Source organism: Mobula hypostoma, chromosome 10 (genome assembly GCF_963921235.1).
Source record: "Mobula hypostoma chromosome 10, sMobHyp1.1, whole genome shotgun sequence".
NCBI lineage: Eukaryota > Metazoa > Chordata > Chondrichthyes > Myliobatiformes > Myliobatidae > Mobula > Mobula hypostoma.
The window spans coordinates 91,000,808-91,019,969 of NC_086106.1; the positions used below are offsets into that span (position 1 = coordinate 91,000,808).

General features: G+C 41.6%; 1 protein-coding gene across 4 annotated transcripts in view; it reads right to left on the reverse strand.

Moving 5' to 3' along the window:
• Positions 1 to 19,162, reverse strand: part of nlgn3a (neuroligin 3a) — a 297,964-nt gene that overhangs the window by 179,597 nt on the left and 99,205 nt on the right. For all 4 annotated transcript variants that reach the window (XM_063060844.1, XM_063060845.1, XM_063060843.1 and 1 more), the window contains exon 2: positions 1,100 to 1,846. In XM_063060844.1, coding sequence (XP_062916914.1) covers positions 1,100 to 1,592 — 493 coding nt within the window. In that variant the 5' untranslated portion in view covers positions 1,593 to 1,846. The remainder of the gene's footprint in view (positions 1 to 1,099; positions 1,847 to 19,162) is intronic.

The window sequence follows — 19,162 nt, forward strand, 5'->3', positions numbered from 1 at the left end:
CATTTAATCCAACCTTAGCCCTGAAATTAATAGCCTTGGATGGATCCAAATGCAGTTTATGGCAGTATGGAAAAGGTGGTAAAACATCCATAGCACAAGTTGAAACAGCAATAAGGTATTATTGGGATGAATTGGATGAGAAATGGATAGGTTATGCAGATGCACCGGAAATCATCCGAGTCTGGATAAAGTGGAATTAGATGAATTTAATATGTCAGAATAGCACTCGATCAGTGCTGATTTCATTCACACTGATCAGTAAGAAGTATTAGCAAGCTGCACCAATACCACTGAAACCTATGAGTGGCAGTTTATCCCAAATGAATACATTATAATAGTCACATTATATTTGGGAGAACATCCCTGGCCATAGTGGGGTATGTCTCTCAGCAAATATTTAGCACTGATCCCAAAACTTCAATAGGATAATTTTGCTGAAAATGTTTATAATATAAAACTGAGCATTACTGGGTTAGATCCCACAGTTTGATTGGCTGCCATTAGTCGTGGAATATTCATAATAATTCATCATAGGTAACTTGCACTTATTGATGGATAATCTGTTTTGATTATTGGGTAATTGTTTTTAGAATCTTAGCAAATACACCATCTGACCCTTCATTTTACAAATCCAAAAGAGTGAATTGAAGTAAAAGCCAAATGACATTTCAGTCCTCCGGATGTGGGAGTGATCTTGCATCAGACATTCAGTCACAATCCAATCATGTCCTGGGAGAATATTTCTGCAATACTTCTTTGTAAGTCTTCCCTCCCACTTCTGCCCTCATATATTAAAGTGTGAATCACAAAATCTGAGGATTAATCCTGCGGACAATGCACCTGGCTTCAGATTTTCTGCGGTGACACTTAGCTTTTGGCTGTCAAACTGTGCCAAAGAAACAAAAGAGGAACCTTAACAATGCCAGAGATAGTAAGAAATGGAAAGATCAAGGCAAGGAGAAGCCCGACATGAGCCACATGACATCTGCATGCAGGAACAGGTAATACGGAATCACTTCATGCTAAACAGCAACACACAGACAAAACAACAACAAAGAACCAGACAAAAGAAGCATTGGTTTGTCCCCCACTGACTCACCATCCTCTGTGGGGACAAAGATGTTTAGATACAAGCAGTCTTCATTTTGATCCTGGATGTAAGTTGCAACTACATCCAAATTAGCCGTGAACCAGATTGGTAACATGATTTCCGGTACCATACCAAGAATGTTCTGTGGGCAGACAGGGGAAAAGTGAGTAACATTGCGTATCCCAGACCAGGAAGGTGGAGGTTCTGGTGGCTGAAACCGTTTCTCCCCAACAGGAGCAGCAGCATATGGAACTCCCAGGTACTGATCCACGGGCCCAAGAATCTCACTTGGCAAGGGAATTCGAATCCCCCGTAGTTTTCCATAATGCGTATTCACAGTTGGGTAATTGATTTGACCTTCCAACACTATGACCCTGATGGCAAAGCTAAATATCCAGAGAGCAACACTGCAATCTACATTTAAGCAAATGGCAGGTACACGTCGCAAAAGTGATGCAGGACAACTCCATCTTGAGTAAAGAAGCATTGTACACGATGACATCACCCGATCTTCACCAGGGTAAGTTCCAAAAGCCCTTGGTGCTGTTCTATACCAGTGATAAATCCAAAGCTCATAGGGAGGGAGCTTCTTCTCTTGGTACACTATTTGCTGTTCTGCTAGCAATCCACAGGTGATAGATACAGCCAAGTAACCATACTGCAGCTTAATCACAGGGTTGTAGTTTCAGGTCTGAACAGTGCTCTTCTCATTCTCCAAATAATTCTCCACTTCCATTTCTGTTTTCAAGCCAATTCCTGTAATGAAGAGAAGCAAAATTGTGAGTATGGACACCAAGTTATCTTTAAAAGAGGACACGGGAAAAATGTTAAATGAGTAAACCTGACTAACTCCTCTGTCCAGTGGCGCCACTTTATTCATTAAAAGAACAAGGCAAGTTGTCCATCTGTCCTTGTATTTCAAACTGGAATACATGGAGAGCTTGTAAGCCATTACAAAAATTTCTCCCTCTATGCCCATGAAATTCATTGCGGAATCTCAGAACATTTAAGACCTGGCATGTGTCCCAAACCCATATTAGAAAATGGCAATTGATCTAGTTTGCTTTTAATTATTTTGAATATCTTGAGCATTGAGAAACTGCAAATAGAGCACAAAGACAAAAGAGAATATGTGGCCTCTATGAGACTTGGCAGCAAGTTACTACTTTATCTTGGATGGGTAAATTGGGCAAGGTCACTTCTAATTCCCATCATTTCAGTATGATCAATAGGGTTTGTAGAACAATAAATAATGATTCATTCACATGCAGCAAGGCCCCATGACTTTTCAAGCAACACACACAAAATGCCGGAGAAACTTAGCAGGCCAGGAAGCATGTATGGAAATGAATAAACAGTATAAGGCAGAGTAAGAAGGTAGGGAGAGGGGAGGAAGAAATACAAAGTGGTAGGTGATAGGTGAAACTGGGAGGGGGAAGGGATGAAGTAAAGAACTGGGAAATTGATTGGTGAAAGAGATAAAGGGCTGGAGAAGGGGGAATCTGATAGGAAAGGGTAGGAGACCACGGAAGAAAGAGAAGGAGGAGGAGCACCAGAGAGAGGTGATGGACAGGTAAGGAGATAAGGTAAGAGAGGAAAACAGGAATGGGGAATGGTGAAGGGGGGAGGTGGGGTACAATTACTGGAAGTTTGAGAAATTGATACTCATGCCATTAGGTTGGAGGATACCCAGACTATTGCAAACTATTTGAAATGCAATGTACCACTAAAAATGTAAAAATTTGAACTAGCATGTTGAAATTGAAATGGAAAGATAATTGAAATGGAAGCTGGTCCATAGTACAAAAATACTTAAACTGATGCAGGAAATTGCAACAGAAATACCAATATTTTTGATGTGGATGGGAATTAGAAATATATTTGTAATGACATGAATAGAAATGTGATTTATTTTCATCTAACTTTCCAAAGTCAGAATATTATCTGAATTAAACATAGGTACTGATGGAGAGTTGGATATGTGATGAAAGTAGAACGTTACATAAGGCTGAAGTTAAGTAGATGGAGAGAATTAATGGGAGAGTTGCCTCTGTTTGCACTCTGACTGGACAGCATGTAACTTGTGTCAAACTATCATCAAATATGCTAACTAGATACTGTATAAAGGCTACAAGTATCCTTGCAGCAGACACCACTGTTCTGCATGAGAGTCTCTGAGGACCAGGACTTTGCATAGATTGCTACCAACAGATAGCTATACCACTTCCTTCTTTAAATTATTATGCCTTGTTAAGCATTAGCAGTATATTTCTGTGCCTGTTTAAGCAGTTCCAGTGAAAGGATGATAAGCTATTATTTTATATCTAGAACTTGAATTTATAGTTATAACCAATAAATCTGACAAAATACCCACAAAGACTTATTTGGGAAAATCTTTTGTTTCACAAACTAAATTGTGTCTCAGCATTAAACATCAATAATGGAGTACTGACACTTTCAAAATGTGCATATGGACTCCTGATCAATCTCTTCTAAGGATGTAATAGTCATTGGCCCAGCAGTAGTGACATATAGTGTTCAGAAAAATGGAAAGACAGCCTGAGCAGCAGGGCAATGTCATTTATTAATCTGTCTGGGCAATGGCACAACTGGGGATCATTCTTCATTCATTTCTACCTGCCATCTAACTTGACACTAATTTTCTTTTTTTGCTTTCCTTTCCTATTCACCTTTCTTTGTCTTCGAATCCTTAAAACACATTACATCTGTTGAACAGTCATCACTTCCCCTGCGTTAAATCTGACATTATTGTTCTCCTGTCGCCAGAGATGCTGCTTGACGTATTAAGCAATTTTTGTTTAAATATTTGTCCAGTCTAAAGATGGAACTGCGTGAATGACAGTGGCTGTGAGGGAGTTTGAAAATCTGGCTGAATGGTGCCACAGCGACAACGTCTCACTCAATGTCAGCAAATCCAAAGAGATGATCATTGACCACAGGAGGAGGAGATCGAAGGGCCATGAGCCAGTGCTCATCGAGGGATCAGAGGCAGAAAGAGTCAGCAACTTTAAATTCTTGGCATTATCACTTCAGAGGATCAGTCGGGGTGCAGCATGTAACTGCCATTACGAATTAGCCAAAAGGCAGTGGCCTAATGTTCTTAGAAGTTTGCACAGATTTGGCAGGTCATCTAAAATATTGACAAACTTCTATAGATACGCAGTGGAGAGTATACTGACTAGATGCACCAATACTTGGCATGGAAGCACCAATGTCCCTGAATGGAAAAACCTACAAAAATTGTGAATACAGCTAGTCCATCACAAGTAAAGTCCTCCCCACCATTGAACACATTTACAATGAGTGTCTTCACAGGAAAGTAGCATCCATCATTAAAGATTGCCACCAGCCAAGCCATGCTCTCTTCTCACTGCTACCAGCAGGAAGGTACAGGAACTTCACGTCCCATGCCAGCAAGTTCAGGAACAGTTATTACCCCTTAACCATCAGGCTCTTGAACCAGAGGGGATAACTTCACTCATCCCAACAGTGAACTGATTCTGAAATCTATAGATTAACTCTTAAGGGTTCTAATTATTGCTTATTTATTTATTGACTTATTTATTCTTTTTTTGTATTTGTAGTTTGTTCTCTTTTGCACATTGGCTATTTGCCCATCTTTCTTGCATCGGTTTACCATTAATTCCATTGTGTTTCTTTGTATTTACTGTGAATGCCTGCACGAAAATGAATCTCAGGGTAGTATACGGTGACATATACGTACTTAGATAATAAATTTATTTTGAACTTTAAACTTTGAGCTTTTAACACTTTTCAGCCAACCTCCTTGTTAATAACAATTCTTATTTCAAGCACTTCAAACACATAAGATCAAAAATACAAAAAAAAAAGTAAAGACAGCTGTGCTTAAAGATGATGCTCTGATTACTTGTGATAACTGTTTCCATTACGCATGATAAATACATAGCATTGCCCGGATTTTTGCAGCCCAATTTGGCACTGTTGGTGTCAAATTAGTGCTACATAAGATTTGTTCTCTTCGGCTGTCTACTCTGTATACAACCAGCATACACATGAGGTGCAAATCTTCCTTTGTTCTCCAGTTTGCCACATAATGTGACTAACAGTATAAACTACCGCCATGATTCATGATTGAAATTGAATGCCAATTGTCATCCATAACAACAGAGGAAATTGGTACCATCCAGGAATACTTAGCTGCTGATGATTCAGGGACAAATTAAGGCTAACACACTTGGAGAATGTCCTATTTTTTAAAGAGTTCCCAAGGATCCTTTGAAAGCACTTGCATGAGCAGATAAAGCACTGATCATCAAAAATTCAGTGGCATAGACTTCACCCTCTCTTGCATCCACTAAACATACTGTACTATTCAGTTATATACAGCTGTTAAATTCCATGTAAAATTGCTTCTGTTAATAACAAACTCAGAAGCAAAATTAAACACATTTTTAGCATAGAGAACAAGCATTCACCTCATCATGTTCATCAGTACACATCAGATGAACAAATGAGTTATTTTAAATCATAGCATCACAAAATTTAACCATGAAATGATTGGCTTTTCATAAAAAATGCATCTGGTTCCTTAAAATCCTTCAGAGAAGGAATTTGCTATCCTTACCTAGTCTGGCCAATGTGAGGCTCCAAACCCACCATTGTGGTTGACTTTTAAATGCTTTCTCAGGTCAGGACAACTAACAATAAACTTCAGTATCATTATCAACACCCTTCTAACCCAATAGATACAAATGTCTTTGCAGTGATTTGGTACAGTGAAAGATTCAAATGAAATGATCTGGAGTCAGATGTAAGAATGGTACAACTGAGCCATGACTGACACGTATCTGTAATTTTCTGAAAGAAGATCAAGCCATTACAAAGCTGGATCTCTTGGGGCAGCAATAAGTACAAAGAACAAAATAATATGATGGCTCTTTCAACGCTCAGGTCCACAAAGATTAATCCCTCCACTGAAAAAGTCTAAGGAAACAACTGCAACTGCGAGAAATTTTGAACTATCCTTATTTGGAGAGTTTCTGCTGCAAATTCTTTCAGAGCTGTCACACACATCAAAGGTGACTGCTTCTTCTAAACAAATTCATTCAGGTACAAGCAGTGCAGTCTTCAACTGAACCATTTTCAGAAGTACACCCTCTGCCACTACACCCAGTGCTGGAACAAAACTTTAAAACTCAGCAATGTCCTTCTGTTAAATAGTAGGCCTCTTCAATGTAGTTTCCCAGGTTCTTTATTGAGATAAAAAGCATAAAATGTTGGAAATACTCAACAGGTCAGTCAAAGGATCTTTGACCCGATACATAGCTGCTCTTCCAACAGATGCAGCTTGACCTGCTGAGTACTTCAGCATTTAAAAAATTCTTTTATTTAGATTTCCAGCTTCTGTGGTGTTTTTGATTTTTACTTGTTCATGAAAACATTTTTCTTTCTACATCACTGACCTGGCATCTTATGCTCCCACTCTTCAATGCCACTTTCATCAATTACCTCAAATAATTTCCCATATCTGCCATAGCCCCTATGTTGTCACTGACTGAGAAGAGAAGGTGTTATACATATGGAGGAATTGGAAGAATGGCAATGCTAATTTATGTACTTAACTTCATATCAAATTGTTGACTGTTGAAGAGTTCATCTGGAATTTGTGCCACCCACAGTGCCATGAAATGACACAATGATGTGACAGTGATTTGTGGATGGAACGATAAAGCTTCCCATGATATAAATATGAAATTAAAAAAAGATGGGAGCCTTTTGTATATTTTGAAGTAGACAAAGAAGAGTTACACTTATTGAGTTTTCTACTTAATCATAGTGCTTTTGTCAGGTCCTTTGGTAAGTTGGTTTACTATTGTCACCTGTACCAAGGTACAGTGATTATTTTGTTAAACAGTGCACTTTGCTAGTACAAGGTAAAACAAGAATCATGTCTTACAGTTACAGTTACATTTAAGAGGCATCTGGCAGGTACTTCAATGAGAAAAACTTAGCAGGATATGGGATTAATGTAGGCAAGTGAGATTAGTATAGATAAAAACAATGGTTGGCATAGACATATTGACCAAAAGGCTTTTTTTTTACTCCATATGGTTCAATGAACTATCCAGCTACGACCCACACCTTACACTTCTAAAATACAATGAATTTAATTCTGGCAGGCACTGTATTAATGAAGATTCCTTTTCACAAAAGTAACTGTGTTTGTAATACAACCATGAAAAGTCACAGTTGAGCAATAGAGCTATAAGATAAATTAGGGCTTTTAACCTCAGTACATCATATTTATGACTCCTCCAATTGAAAAAAGTCCTGCCGGCTGATCATGATACACTCCTGCTTTTATGGACACACCTACAGGGAAACCATCAACCACTTAAGCACATCTTGACAATTCTATTGAAGAAAAATGATGGCAATCAGACCCTTCATGTCTCAGGGGCTAGGACATTATTTTTCTATCTAAATAGAATCTAACGTCCAAAATACAGATCCTACAACAATGCAAGTGTTTTAGTCTCAGAAAGCAGGAGAGAACTTCACACCTGCTTATTCCACCAAGCACATTTCAATCCACATTATCAAATTTAAAGGATAGATAATTCATATCCATGATCTTTCAGATTCAGATACGATTATGTTGGATCAGAGTCACTGAATTAGGATGCCCACTATCTAATTTACTGATCGTTAATACTAGTTCTGGGAATCAGGAACTACCATAAAAAGCTACAATAAAGAAGTCCATGAAGAGAGGGTGATAAATCATGTGCTTTGACTGACACTTTTTCTGTCAGAATCCTACGTGTAGCAATATGAGAAACTTAAAATTGATAAATAATTGTTAATAATAAATGTTCTACTAGTCTGTTGCTGGCAGTACAATCTTCTATATGGTGGTGTGCTGGGGCAAAGGCATCAAGATGGATGATGCCAACAGGCTAAATAAACTGATTAGAAAGGCTGCCTCTGTTATAGGAGTCAAACTGGACACACTGAGGTTGTGGTAGAACAGAGGACCTTACGGAAAATCCTGGCAGTTCTGGACAATGTTTCTCACACTCTACATGCCATCTTTGCTGAACAAAGGAGCACTTTTAGTAATAGACTAAGGCAACTGCACTGCTCCAAAGAGTGCTGTATCAGGTCATTCTTACCCTCGGCCATTAGGTCCTATAAGGAGTCAACCTATAGCTGGGGAAGTGATGACCCCCCTCCTGTTAGTTAGACTGAGGTAACTTATTTTTTATTCTTTCTACTTCTCTTCTAATATTTATATCTGTGCACTTGTAATGCTATTGTGACACTGTAATTTCCTTTGAGATTAATAAAGTATCTGTCTATCTACCTATCTGTCAAACTTCTCCCAAAGTTACACACAGTTGTTTTATAGCAGATTATAGGAGGAGCAGCTGAGTTTATAACTATGAGGTTATATTATTAATGGCTGACTCCTGGACGTTGAACACCCTGTAATTAATGGGACCATTGTGGATGTTAGGTATGTTGATATGCTGATTTATTATGTATCGTGGTGATGGTTACACTCGTTCCTGAAATCATGTTTGCTTGACCTTTGTCAGTGATCAAGCAGGAATAGCAGACTCGTGATAAAAAATCTCCATCAAGCATGGTCAGTTTAGTTAACAGATGACATTTGTACCAACGCTCCCCTCACCTGCAGGTTACAGACAGAGTCTTCGGAGATTAATTGCAGCTGCTGACAGCAAAATCCTTCACAACTGAGCAGGAAGGGGTGTTATAGACTGGTAAAGACAGGATTTGAGAAAGTAGCTGGGATACTGGAAGGTAGTTTTAAGACTGAAGTCCAACCTCAATCATGAGCTCAGGAGGAAAGCAGTGAAAACAGATTTAAAAAGAGTCCCACAAAAATGGGGTAAAATCTTTACCCATCAATTGAAAGAAAAGAGCATCTATGTAAGTTATTGGTTGTGCTCTGACAAGAAATTAATTTTGTTTTGTGACCACTGTAAAGCCATAGCTTTTCCTTTTTTGAAGATGTAACATTTGGCTGCTTTAGTATTGACACAGCAAGGTGGTAAATAGACGATGTAACCCCTTGTGCTCAGCAAGAATATCAAGAGCCACTTTCAGCCATTTTAAAATGCCTTTGAAATCAGAATCAGATTATGACAATTTGGGAGGAGACAAAACCATTCATGGACAGAACCTCATAGTTACAAATGACTGGAGCAAAGACATACATTGTAGAATGGGAAAATTTCAGAATGTCCATTTTAGTAGACTTGTTATAAAAATATCTAAAAGATGACTGGGTTTTTTGCAATTTACAGGTCATAAATATAATCAGGATCACAGCAGATATGAAAAACAAATAAAATAATCTTTAAGGGTTATTAATATGCCCTCAAGGCATCGACTTGCTCTGCTACAGTGGTTGCATTCCACAAAGATTAACTTTAGAATTAAAGGAATCAGACATGCCAAAGATCATTTCCAGAAGCAAATTGGGTCCAATAGACACACACTCGATTTGGAGCAATTCAGTTACTTGTGAGGTAAAAATAGGAAAGCAATCAGAGAACAGATTGAAGTGAATTTATACAAGGTACACACAAAAGTTCAACTGGAAAGCAGGTAAATGGAAGAGGCAAGGAAATAAGATACACATTAATAAAAACTAAAGTAACTATATAAGAAAATGAAGAGCTGATGGAGAAAAAAGGAATGTAATTTCATAAACACAAAATACTCTGCAGATGCTGGGGTCAAAGCAACACTCACAACCGGTGCTCCCGGTGCGGCCTCATCTACATCGTTGAAACCCGATACAGAATGGGGCACTGCTTCGTCGAACACCTCCACTCCGTCCGCCACAACAGACAGGATCTCCCGGTTACCACCCATTTCAACTCTGCTTCACATTCCCATTCGGATATGTCCATACATGGTCTCCTCTACTGCCATGATGAGGCTAAACTCAGGTTGGAGGGGCAACACCTCATGTACCGTCTGAGTAGTCTCCAGCCCCTTGGTATGAACATAGAATTCTCCAGCTTCCCGTAATTCCCTCCCCTTCCCTTCCCCTATGCCAGTTTCACTCTGCCCCCTCCCCCAGCTGCCTACTATCTCCTTCATGGTTCCACCTCCTTCTACTACCCATTGTGCTTTCCCCTATTCCTTCTTCACCTTTCCAGCCCATCACCTCCCTGCCTCCCTTCCCCCAGCCCTTTATCTTTCCCCTTGCTGGTTTTTCACCTGGCACCTACCAGCCTTCTCCTTCCCACCCTCCCCCCACCTTCTCTATAGGGCCTCTGCCCCTTCCCTCTTCAGTGCTGATGAAGGGTCTCGGGCCAAAATATTGACTGATCATTTCCACGGATGCTGCTCGACCTGCTGAGTTCCTCCAGCGTGTTGTGAAAAGTGTAATTTGTTTTTGATTGGAAGATTGCCCAATGTTCTCCATGCTTAATAGATCAACTAAAAGATAAATAGGCTGCTTGTCAACCAACAGACCTGAAACAATAGTCTTATAGAAGTCTAGGAACTATCATAGACTGAATTAAATAGGAAAAATGTTATTAAGAATTGTTCAATCATAGGGAGATATAGCACAGAAATGGGTTCTCAGTTCACTTCTCCATGTCAACCATCAAATACCAATTTTTACACTTATCCTGCACTAAGCAATTATCATCTCCGCACAACACACACAAAATTCTGGAGGAACTCAGCAAGCCAGGCAGCATCAATGGAAGGGAATAGACGCTCAATGTTTTTGGCTGAAACTCTTCATCATCACTGGAAAGGATGGGGCAGAAGTCAGAATAAGAAGAAGGAGGGAGGGGAAAGAGTTCAGGCTGGCAAGTGATGGGTGGGACCAGATGAGCAGAAAGATGGGTACGTGAGGAAAGGGAGTGAAATAAGAAGTGGCGAGGGAATAGATGGAAGATATGAAGGACTAAAGAAGGAGGAATCTGATAGTAGAGGCTAGTGGACCATGGAAAAAAAGGAAGGAGGAGTGGAACAAGAGGGAGATGATAGGCAGGTGAGGAGATGAGAAATGATGACAGGTAACCAGAATGCAGAATAGAAAAGAGAGATGGAGGGAGAGGGAGATCCCTGCTTTCTCACTAATTAATCCCAGTCTACCAATTACCTTGGCTCGTCAGGTGCAATTTATGTGTATCCATCAACCTACAATCAGTTTACATATACACAGGGAAGCCAGACCATTCAAAGAAAACCAACACAGTCACTGGAAGAATGTAACCAGCTCTGGGGGCTCAGCATTGAATCTGGGGACAGCATTGGATCTATGATGTAGCAGCACTAGCAGCTGTGCCACTGGAGTTCAAGGTCTGGAAAATAAGGCAAAGATTTGGAGCAAGTGTGTTGAGTAAATGAGGTGAGATTGGCAAAACTAGTAAGAAATGAAAGCCTGGGATATTACATAAAGAAAGGACTTCCAGTTTTAGAATGACTTTATATTTATGGAGCCAAAGCTATTGCTAAATGGCAACGGTTAGATTAAAGTTCAAGCTGTCCATTCCTTTCTGAGTAACAAAGAGGGGTGTAAAGAGGAAGCAAAGTCAGCTAGAGCTGAATGTACAGGTTGTGAGAAGATTGTAGTAGACATTTTAGTCAGGAAAAAGAAATCTAATATGTAAAGTTGCAGAATGTTTTAAGATTGATTGTCCAAGGAGTACATAGTATTCATGTTATTTGACTCAATAGTGCACAAAAATAGCTGTGCACACTTTTTAATGCAATTGGCACTATTGGCACTTAAGATCACCAGGAACACAAACCAGAACCACGGCTGTCATTCTATCAGTATATTTCCATGAGTTATGACATCATTATCATGCGTGCCACTCAGTTGTCCCATTCCAATACCAGAATTGTACCCACAATTCACAAATTGCTATCTTCATTTTGACTCACAATCTGAAAAGTAGCAAAGTAGCATTGGTCTCTCTCCTGAAATAACATTTTGGCACCACACATCAAAGTTGCTGGTGAATGCAGCAGGCCAGGCAGCATCTCTAGGAAGAGGTACAGTCGACGTTTCAGGCCGGTCTCGGCCTGAAACGTCGACTGTACCTCTTCCTAGAGATGCTGCCTGGCCTGCTGCGGTCACCAGCAACTTTGATGTGTGCTGCTTGAATTTCCAGCATCTGCAGAATTCCTGTTGTTAACATTTTGGCACAATTATTTCTATATGCTGGATTCTTCAGCATAGGCATCACTGATATAGATTTTTATACCTTTACTTTATACATCTTCATAAAAATTCCTGCACCAAATAATCCTATCCTGATCCTGTATTTCACAGCACAGGCAAGGGAATTGGGTTAGGCAAGGCTATCTTGCAGAGGTTCTCCAATCCCACCTTTTCTCTGTATTTCCATGGTACTGTAACACACTAGTAAAGGTTTTATTGCTAATTTTGTTGGGCATTTCGTGCAATGGTCTTTCTGTAGAAGCAGTGTTTGGGTTATTTTATGAGATAAGGGATGCTTAGGAATGTGGGCCATCCGATCAGGAGAGTGGAACGGGGAGAAGGTTCCAGAGAAGGCTGGAGGAGCCGTTTTGTGACTGACACTGGTGGTGGGTCTTTGTCTTTGTCCAGTGGGAGATGAAGTGACAAGATGCTGGAGAGAACCAGCCGTAGGATTCAATTCGGTGGAGAAACATGACTGGATAGAGCCCAGGCACAGCAGTCTGTCGAGGATCAGTGAATATGGCTTTTGGAAGATTTGAACTCCAACCTGTACACATTTGACTGATTAATTATAATGGGCCCTTTGGTTTATTTTTCTTTCTTTTCTTTACTAACTCCTTGGCTAAGAGAATGTTCACAAAAATATTTCTTTATAATTGTATGCAGTGTTTGATCTGTTATTTTATGCTGACTGGCTTTTGCAGGGCAACATTCACACAAACCAAGGTATGGGTGGGCAAGACATCCCAACCTCACAGATTTGCCAGAAACAAAGAAGTATACACCTTAGATGTACGGAGCCAGAGAAAGGTGGGTTTAAGCCGCAAGGGGCTAAAAGCCGCATTTGCAGAGATGCCTAGTAAAGGGGGGAAGGTTCAGTACCTTTTCTAGTACTGTTCCGTGGCTTCCATGGAGGGTAAGACTCTGAGGCACTTCCCAGTGGACAGAGTAGGAACATTGCAACAGCTGCAAGCATTGCTCAGGGCTGCAATCAGAAAGCATGCAGCAAGGGCTTAATGAAGCAAAAAGGATACAAATCATTCTAAAGATTCTTTAAAGGTGAACTTTAGTGAAATTTGGCAACATTCAGCATGGGTGAAATCAAACTTCAGGGCACATAAATCCAGAATATTAATTGCAAATAAATTTTGAAGGTCAGTCAGAGTCATAAATCAAATCAGTAAAAGGCAAATTTAGAAATGATGAAGCATTCTTTCTTCACTTAATCACTCATAAAGTGGCAAAAAAATCACAAAATTGGTGGTGACATTTACAGCAATCAAGTAATAATGCACAAGAGAATTTAAGAAGGAATAGAATGATGTAGAAGTAAAATATAGATTTCTTCTGAATGAATGAATGATGACTGGCTGAAATGCCCCCTTATTGAAATTGTTTTGCACTTGTTAATGCTTAATGTTTAATGTGCAATAATCATTTAATGAAAGTTTATGTGGTGTGCTGTGCACACTGGATGATATCGGGCAAGTAATCTACTTTGATTTACCATTGTTCTAACAATATATATATAACTTCGCAATATGACACAACCTATTCATTCTCCACGCACAACACGCTGGAGGAACTCAGCAGATCAGGCAGCATCTGTGGAAACGAACAGCCAACGTTTCAGGCCGAGACCCTTTCTCAGGACTGAAGAGGGAGGGGCGTGGACCCTATAAAGAAGGTGGGGGAGGGTGGGAAGGAGAAGGCAGGTAGGTGCCAGGTGAAAAACCAGTAAGGGCAAAGATCAAGGGGTGGGGGAGAGGAGGCAGGGAGGGGATAGGCAGGAAAGTTGAAGAAGGAATAGGGGAAAGCACCATGGGTAGTAGAAGGAGGCAGAACCAAGAGGCAGCTGGAGGAGGGGACAGAATGAAACTGGATTGGGGGAAGGGAGGGGGAGGGAATTACCGGAAGGTGGGAAATTCAATTTTCATGCCCAGGGGCTGGAGACTACCTAGACGGTATATGAGGTGTTGCTCCTCCAACCTGAGTGTGGCCTCATCATGGCAGTACAGGAGGCCATGTATGGACATATCCGAATGGGAATGGGAAGCAGAGTTGAAGTGGGTGGCTACTGGGAGATCCTGTCTGTTGTGACGAACGGAGCGGAGGTGCTCGACGAAGCAGTCCCCCTATCTGTGTCGGGTCTCACCGATGTTGAGGAGGCACATATCCCTGCAAGCATTAGTGCTACACCTGTCCCTACACCTCCTCTCTTACCATTATTCAGGGCTATCGCAGAGACAACAACCGTCTCAACCTCACTCTCTCCTTTTCCAACCTCACTCCCTCTGAATGCACTGCCCTCCACTCTCTCTGCACTAATCCCAACCTCACCATCAAACCTGCAGACAAAGGTGGTGCCGTAGTAGTCTGGCAGACAGACCTCCACCTCACTGAGGCCAAACGGTAGCTCTTTGACACCACCTCTTACTCACCCCTGGAACAGGACCCCAGCAAAAAACATCAAACCATTGTCTCCCGTACCATCACTGCCCTTATCAACTCCGGAAACCTTCCATCCTCAGCCACTAAACTCATTATTCCCACACCCCGTACCGCTCGGATTTACCTCCTCCACAAGATCCACAAGCCTGACTGTCCCGGTAGATCTATAGTTTCTGCCTGCTCCTGCCCCACCAAACTTGTATCTGCCTACCTGGACTCCATTTTGTCACCCATAGTTCAGTCCCTCCCCACCTACATCCAGGATACATCCCATGCCCTCCACCTCTTCAATAACTTCCAGTTCCCCGGTCCCGACCGCTTCATTTTCACTATGGATGTCCAACCCCTATACACCTCCGTCCCCCATCAAGAAGGCTTCAAAGCCCTCCGCTACTTTCTGGACAATAGACCTCACCAGTTCCCCAACACCACTACCCTCCTCCAGTTGGTGGAACTGGTTCTCATGCTTAATAACTTCTCTTTTGGCTCTTCCCATTTTCTTCAGACCAAGGGTGTAGCTATGGGCACTTGCATGGGCCCCAGCTATGCCTGCCTCTTCGCTGGTTATGTGGAACAGTCTGTGCTCCAAACCTATACTGGTACTGCTCCGCAACTTTTCCTTCGCTACATTGACAACTACATTGGTGCTGCTTCCTGCACCCATGCTGAGCTCATCAATTTCATCGACTTTGCTTCTAACTTCCATCCAGCCCTCAAATTCACTTGGTCTATCTCGGACACTTCACTCCCCTTTCTCGATCTCTCAGTCTCCATCTCTGGAGACAGACAGTCCACTGACATCTTTTATAAGCCCACTGACTCTCATAACTACCTTGACTATACCTCTTCCCACCCTGCCACATGCAAAAATGCTATTCCCAATTCCCAGTTCCTCCGTCTCTGCCACATCTGCTCCCAGGATGAGGCTTTCCATTCCAGGACATCTCAAATGTCCTCTTTCTTTAAGGATCGTGGTTTCCCATCTGCCGTCATCAATGATGCCCTCACCCCATCCTCCTGTCACCACAACAAGGACAGAGTTCCCCTCGTCCTCACCTACCACTCCACCAGCCTCTGGATCCAGCGCATTATCCTCCGCAACTTCCGCCACCTTCAACAGGACCCCACCACTAAGAACATCTTTCCCTCTCTACACCGCTTCGCTTTCCACAGGGATTGTTCCCTCCACGACTCCCTGGTCCACGCGTCCCTCCCCACGGATCTCCCACCCAGCACTTATCCCTGCTAGCATAAGTGCTACACCTGTCCCTACACCTCCTCTCCCACCACTATTCAGGGCCCCAAACAGTCCTTCCAGGTGAGGCAGCACTTCACTTGTGAGTCTGTTGGGGTCATCTATTGCATCCAGTGCTCCCGGTATGGCCTCCTCTACATCGGTGAAACCCAACGGAGGTTGGGGGACCGCTTCGTCGAGCACCTCCACTCCGTCCGCCACAACAGACAGGATCTCCCAGTTGCCACCCACTTCAACTCTGCTTCACATTCCCATTCGGATATGTCCATACATGGCCTCCTCTACTGCCATGATGAGGCCAAACTCAGGTTGGAGGAGCAACACCTCATATACTGTTTGGGTAGTCTCCTGACCCTTGGTATGAACATTGAATTCTCCAACTTCCGATAATTCCCTCCCCCTCCCTTCCCCCAATCCAGTTTTACTTTGTCCCCTCCTCCAGCTGCCTATCACCTCCCTCTTGATTCTGCCTCCTTCTACTACCCGTGGTGCTTTCCCCTATTCCTTCTTCACCTTTCCTGCCTATCACCTTCCTGCTTCCCCTCTCCCACCCCTTGATCTTCACCCTTACTGGTTTTTCACCTGGAACCTACTAGCCTTCTCCTTCCCACCCTCCCCCACCTTCTTTACAGGGCGCCCGCCCCCTCCCTCTTCAGTCCTGACGAAGGGTCTCGGCCCGAAACGTCGACTGTTCGTTTCCATGTATGCTGCCCGACCTGCTGAGTTCCTCCAGTGTGTTGTGTGTGTTGTTTTGACCCCAGCGTCTGCAGAGTATTTTGTGTTTACTATTCATTCTCCTAATGCTGTTAGTGCTTTTGGCCCTCTGTAATCTCTTTTAACCTCTACATACATAAAATAGCACTAAGCAGGAGATTGCAGAAGCACATGGTGGAAGACATAGGGAATATAGTCCGACTTCCATCAACAAGTTGACCGGCAACAATTGAACTGCAGTCCAGAGTGAGAGTAGATAGTACCAAAGTGGAGGCACCCTATGCTTACAGCCATCCTTTTTTGCAAATGTATCAAATAATTCTGTATAACTAAATGCCAGTGGTATACTGACATTCTTCCATGTATTCATAAATACTCTACAAGGTAATTCAGACTGCAATGGGTTTCAGTCAGAATTATTTTGCTTCATTGGAATCCTGGAGTAAGATAAATAGAGTTTGAGTTAGAACCCCTCAAAGTATATTGCTACTGATCTCAATAAATATTCTCAAGGCTGTCTCAGTTTAGGAATTGAGGCTGCCCCATCTGCTGCAAGGAATTTTCCTCATGGGAATGATGAAAGTAGATGTTTCTAGAATCAGAGAAAAAGCGGATCACAGTCAGGCAGAACTGTGTTTTTAAAATTCTAAATATTAACATTTGTCTGAAAATGAGCACAAAATCAGTCATTCAGTCACCATGTGTTCCATTAGATTTTCTTTGGATGTGCAGGAAGGGGAGTAGGCATTTTTTACACTCAATATTTGAATGCATTTCGTCCAGCAGTCCAGTGCTCAGCTACTCCAGCATTCTATGTTTTAATCGCATTAACAGCAGGACATACTGTATACAATAAGTATTTTAGCAAAATTTGTTATTTAAATACAAATGGACTTATCAAGATAATGCACTCATGTTTCACTTTCATAACTCTTGAGATGTGGCTGTTGGCCAGAAAGGAGCCACAAACTGACTACTAATTCAATACACAACTTGCAAAATATATAGTAATTTATAACAAAAATCTTGGATTAAATTCTAAGTGTCTTATCATGTTTTGTAACTCCAAAAAATTAAATTAAGAATGATCAACCAAACAATATAATTACAATATTACAGAAATGTTAAATACACAACACTCCTACTATTCAGCCCTAAAGATTTAATCACTGTGGAGGATTTCTTACACTGGTGGAATAACATCTTTCCTGACAAAGGAGGTCACTGCTTGGCAGGTGAGACATGTGGCTGTGAAAACAACCTCAGGTTCTGGGGCCTCTCTGTGATCGCTGCAGGAGTTGACCCTGAAGCTACTGAAAGTGGTTCTGACAGCTCTGGACACTTTTCTTCTCCTTTTTCTTCTTTTGAGGATGTGCATCTTGATTTTGGGAGGATCCGCTTAGATCACTGGAGTATTCTCTATTTAATCCTTCTATTGCTCCCTTTATGATCTGATCTCTCTTCTTGGTTTCCTCATCCACATCATCTGACAAATCTTCTGTTTTTGTATCCCCATCGACTCCTTTCTTTTTGGACTTCTGTTCATCCGTGGTTTTGGTCTTTGCATTTACTTCTACAAGCTGCTTTTTGTCTCCCACTTGAAGTTCATGCAATAACTTTAATGCACGCAGAGTAGATTCTGGATCTCCATACTCAAAAACTGAATGTTTGCAACTTACCTGAAGATCCTTGAACTCACTTCCAGCTTAAAACCAAGTCACAGTTTGCAAGTACCTGTCTGGTTAACACATCAGGAGCTTTCTCAGATATTTTGTTTACAAAAGCTGCTGTGTTCAGTGTTGTGGTAGTTAAACATTATTCCTTTGCCACTCAGTTAGCCATTCCCACAAGGGAAGAGGTCACATATTGTGCAAACAGCATTATCGATAACGTTCATTTGAATATCTGGCATGTTGGCCTCCTGGTATGTGCTCTGCACTATCCCTCAATATCAAACACATCAGAAGTGGTTGATTGTCGATGACTTGGTACTGCAGACCAAGTGACATCCAGAGACTAATCAACCTAAATTGCCTATCCTAGTTTGCTAACCATGAGACAGGAGTTGAGAACTGGCCAGGGTTGCAAGGCAACACCTTCAAGCTATAACCTAAAGTGGATACATTACAATAATCCCACTAGGGAAGTGCACGGAGATAAAGACACAGCTGAGAAATCAGAGAAGTCAGTCAAACTCTCAGGGAGAGAAAAGAAGTCAATTGGAGTCCAAATAAATAAAATAATAAACCAAACAAACAGGAAAATGGAACTAATACCTACAATACCCACATCCACTCACCTAAAAAAGCCCCCGAGACATTTGATGTCTCTAAACCAGAGGACTGAGAGATGGCTCAGACATTTTGAGAGATTTAGGAGCAAGAGATCTCACTCAGGCTTCAGAAGAGCATCAAGGATGCGT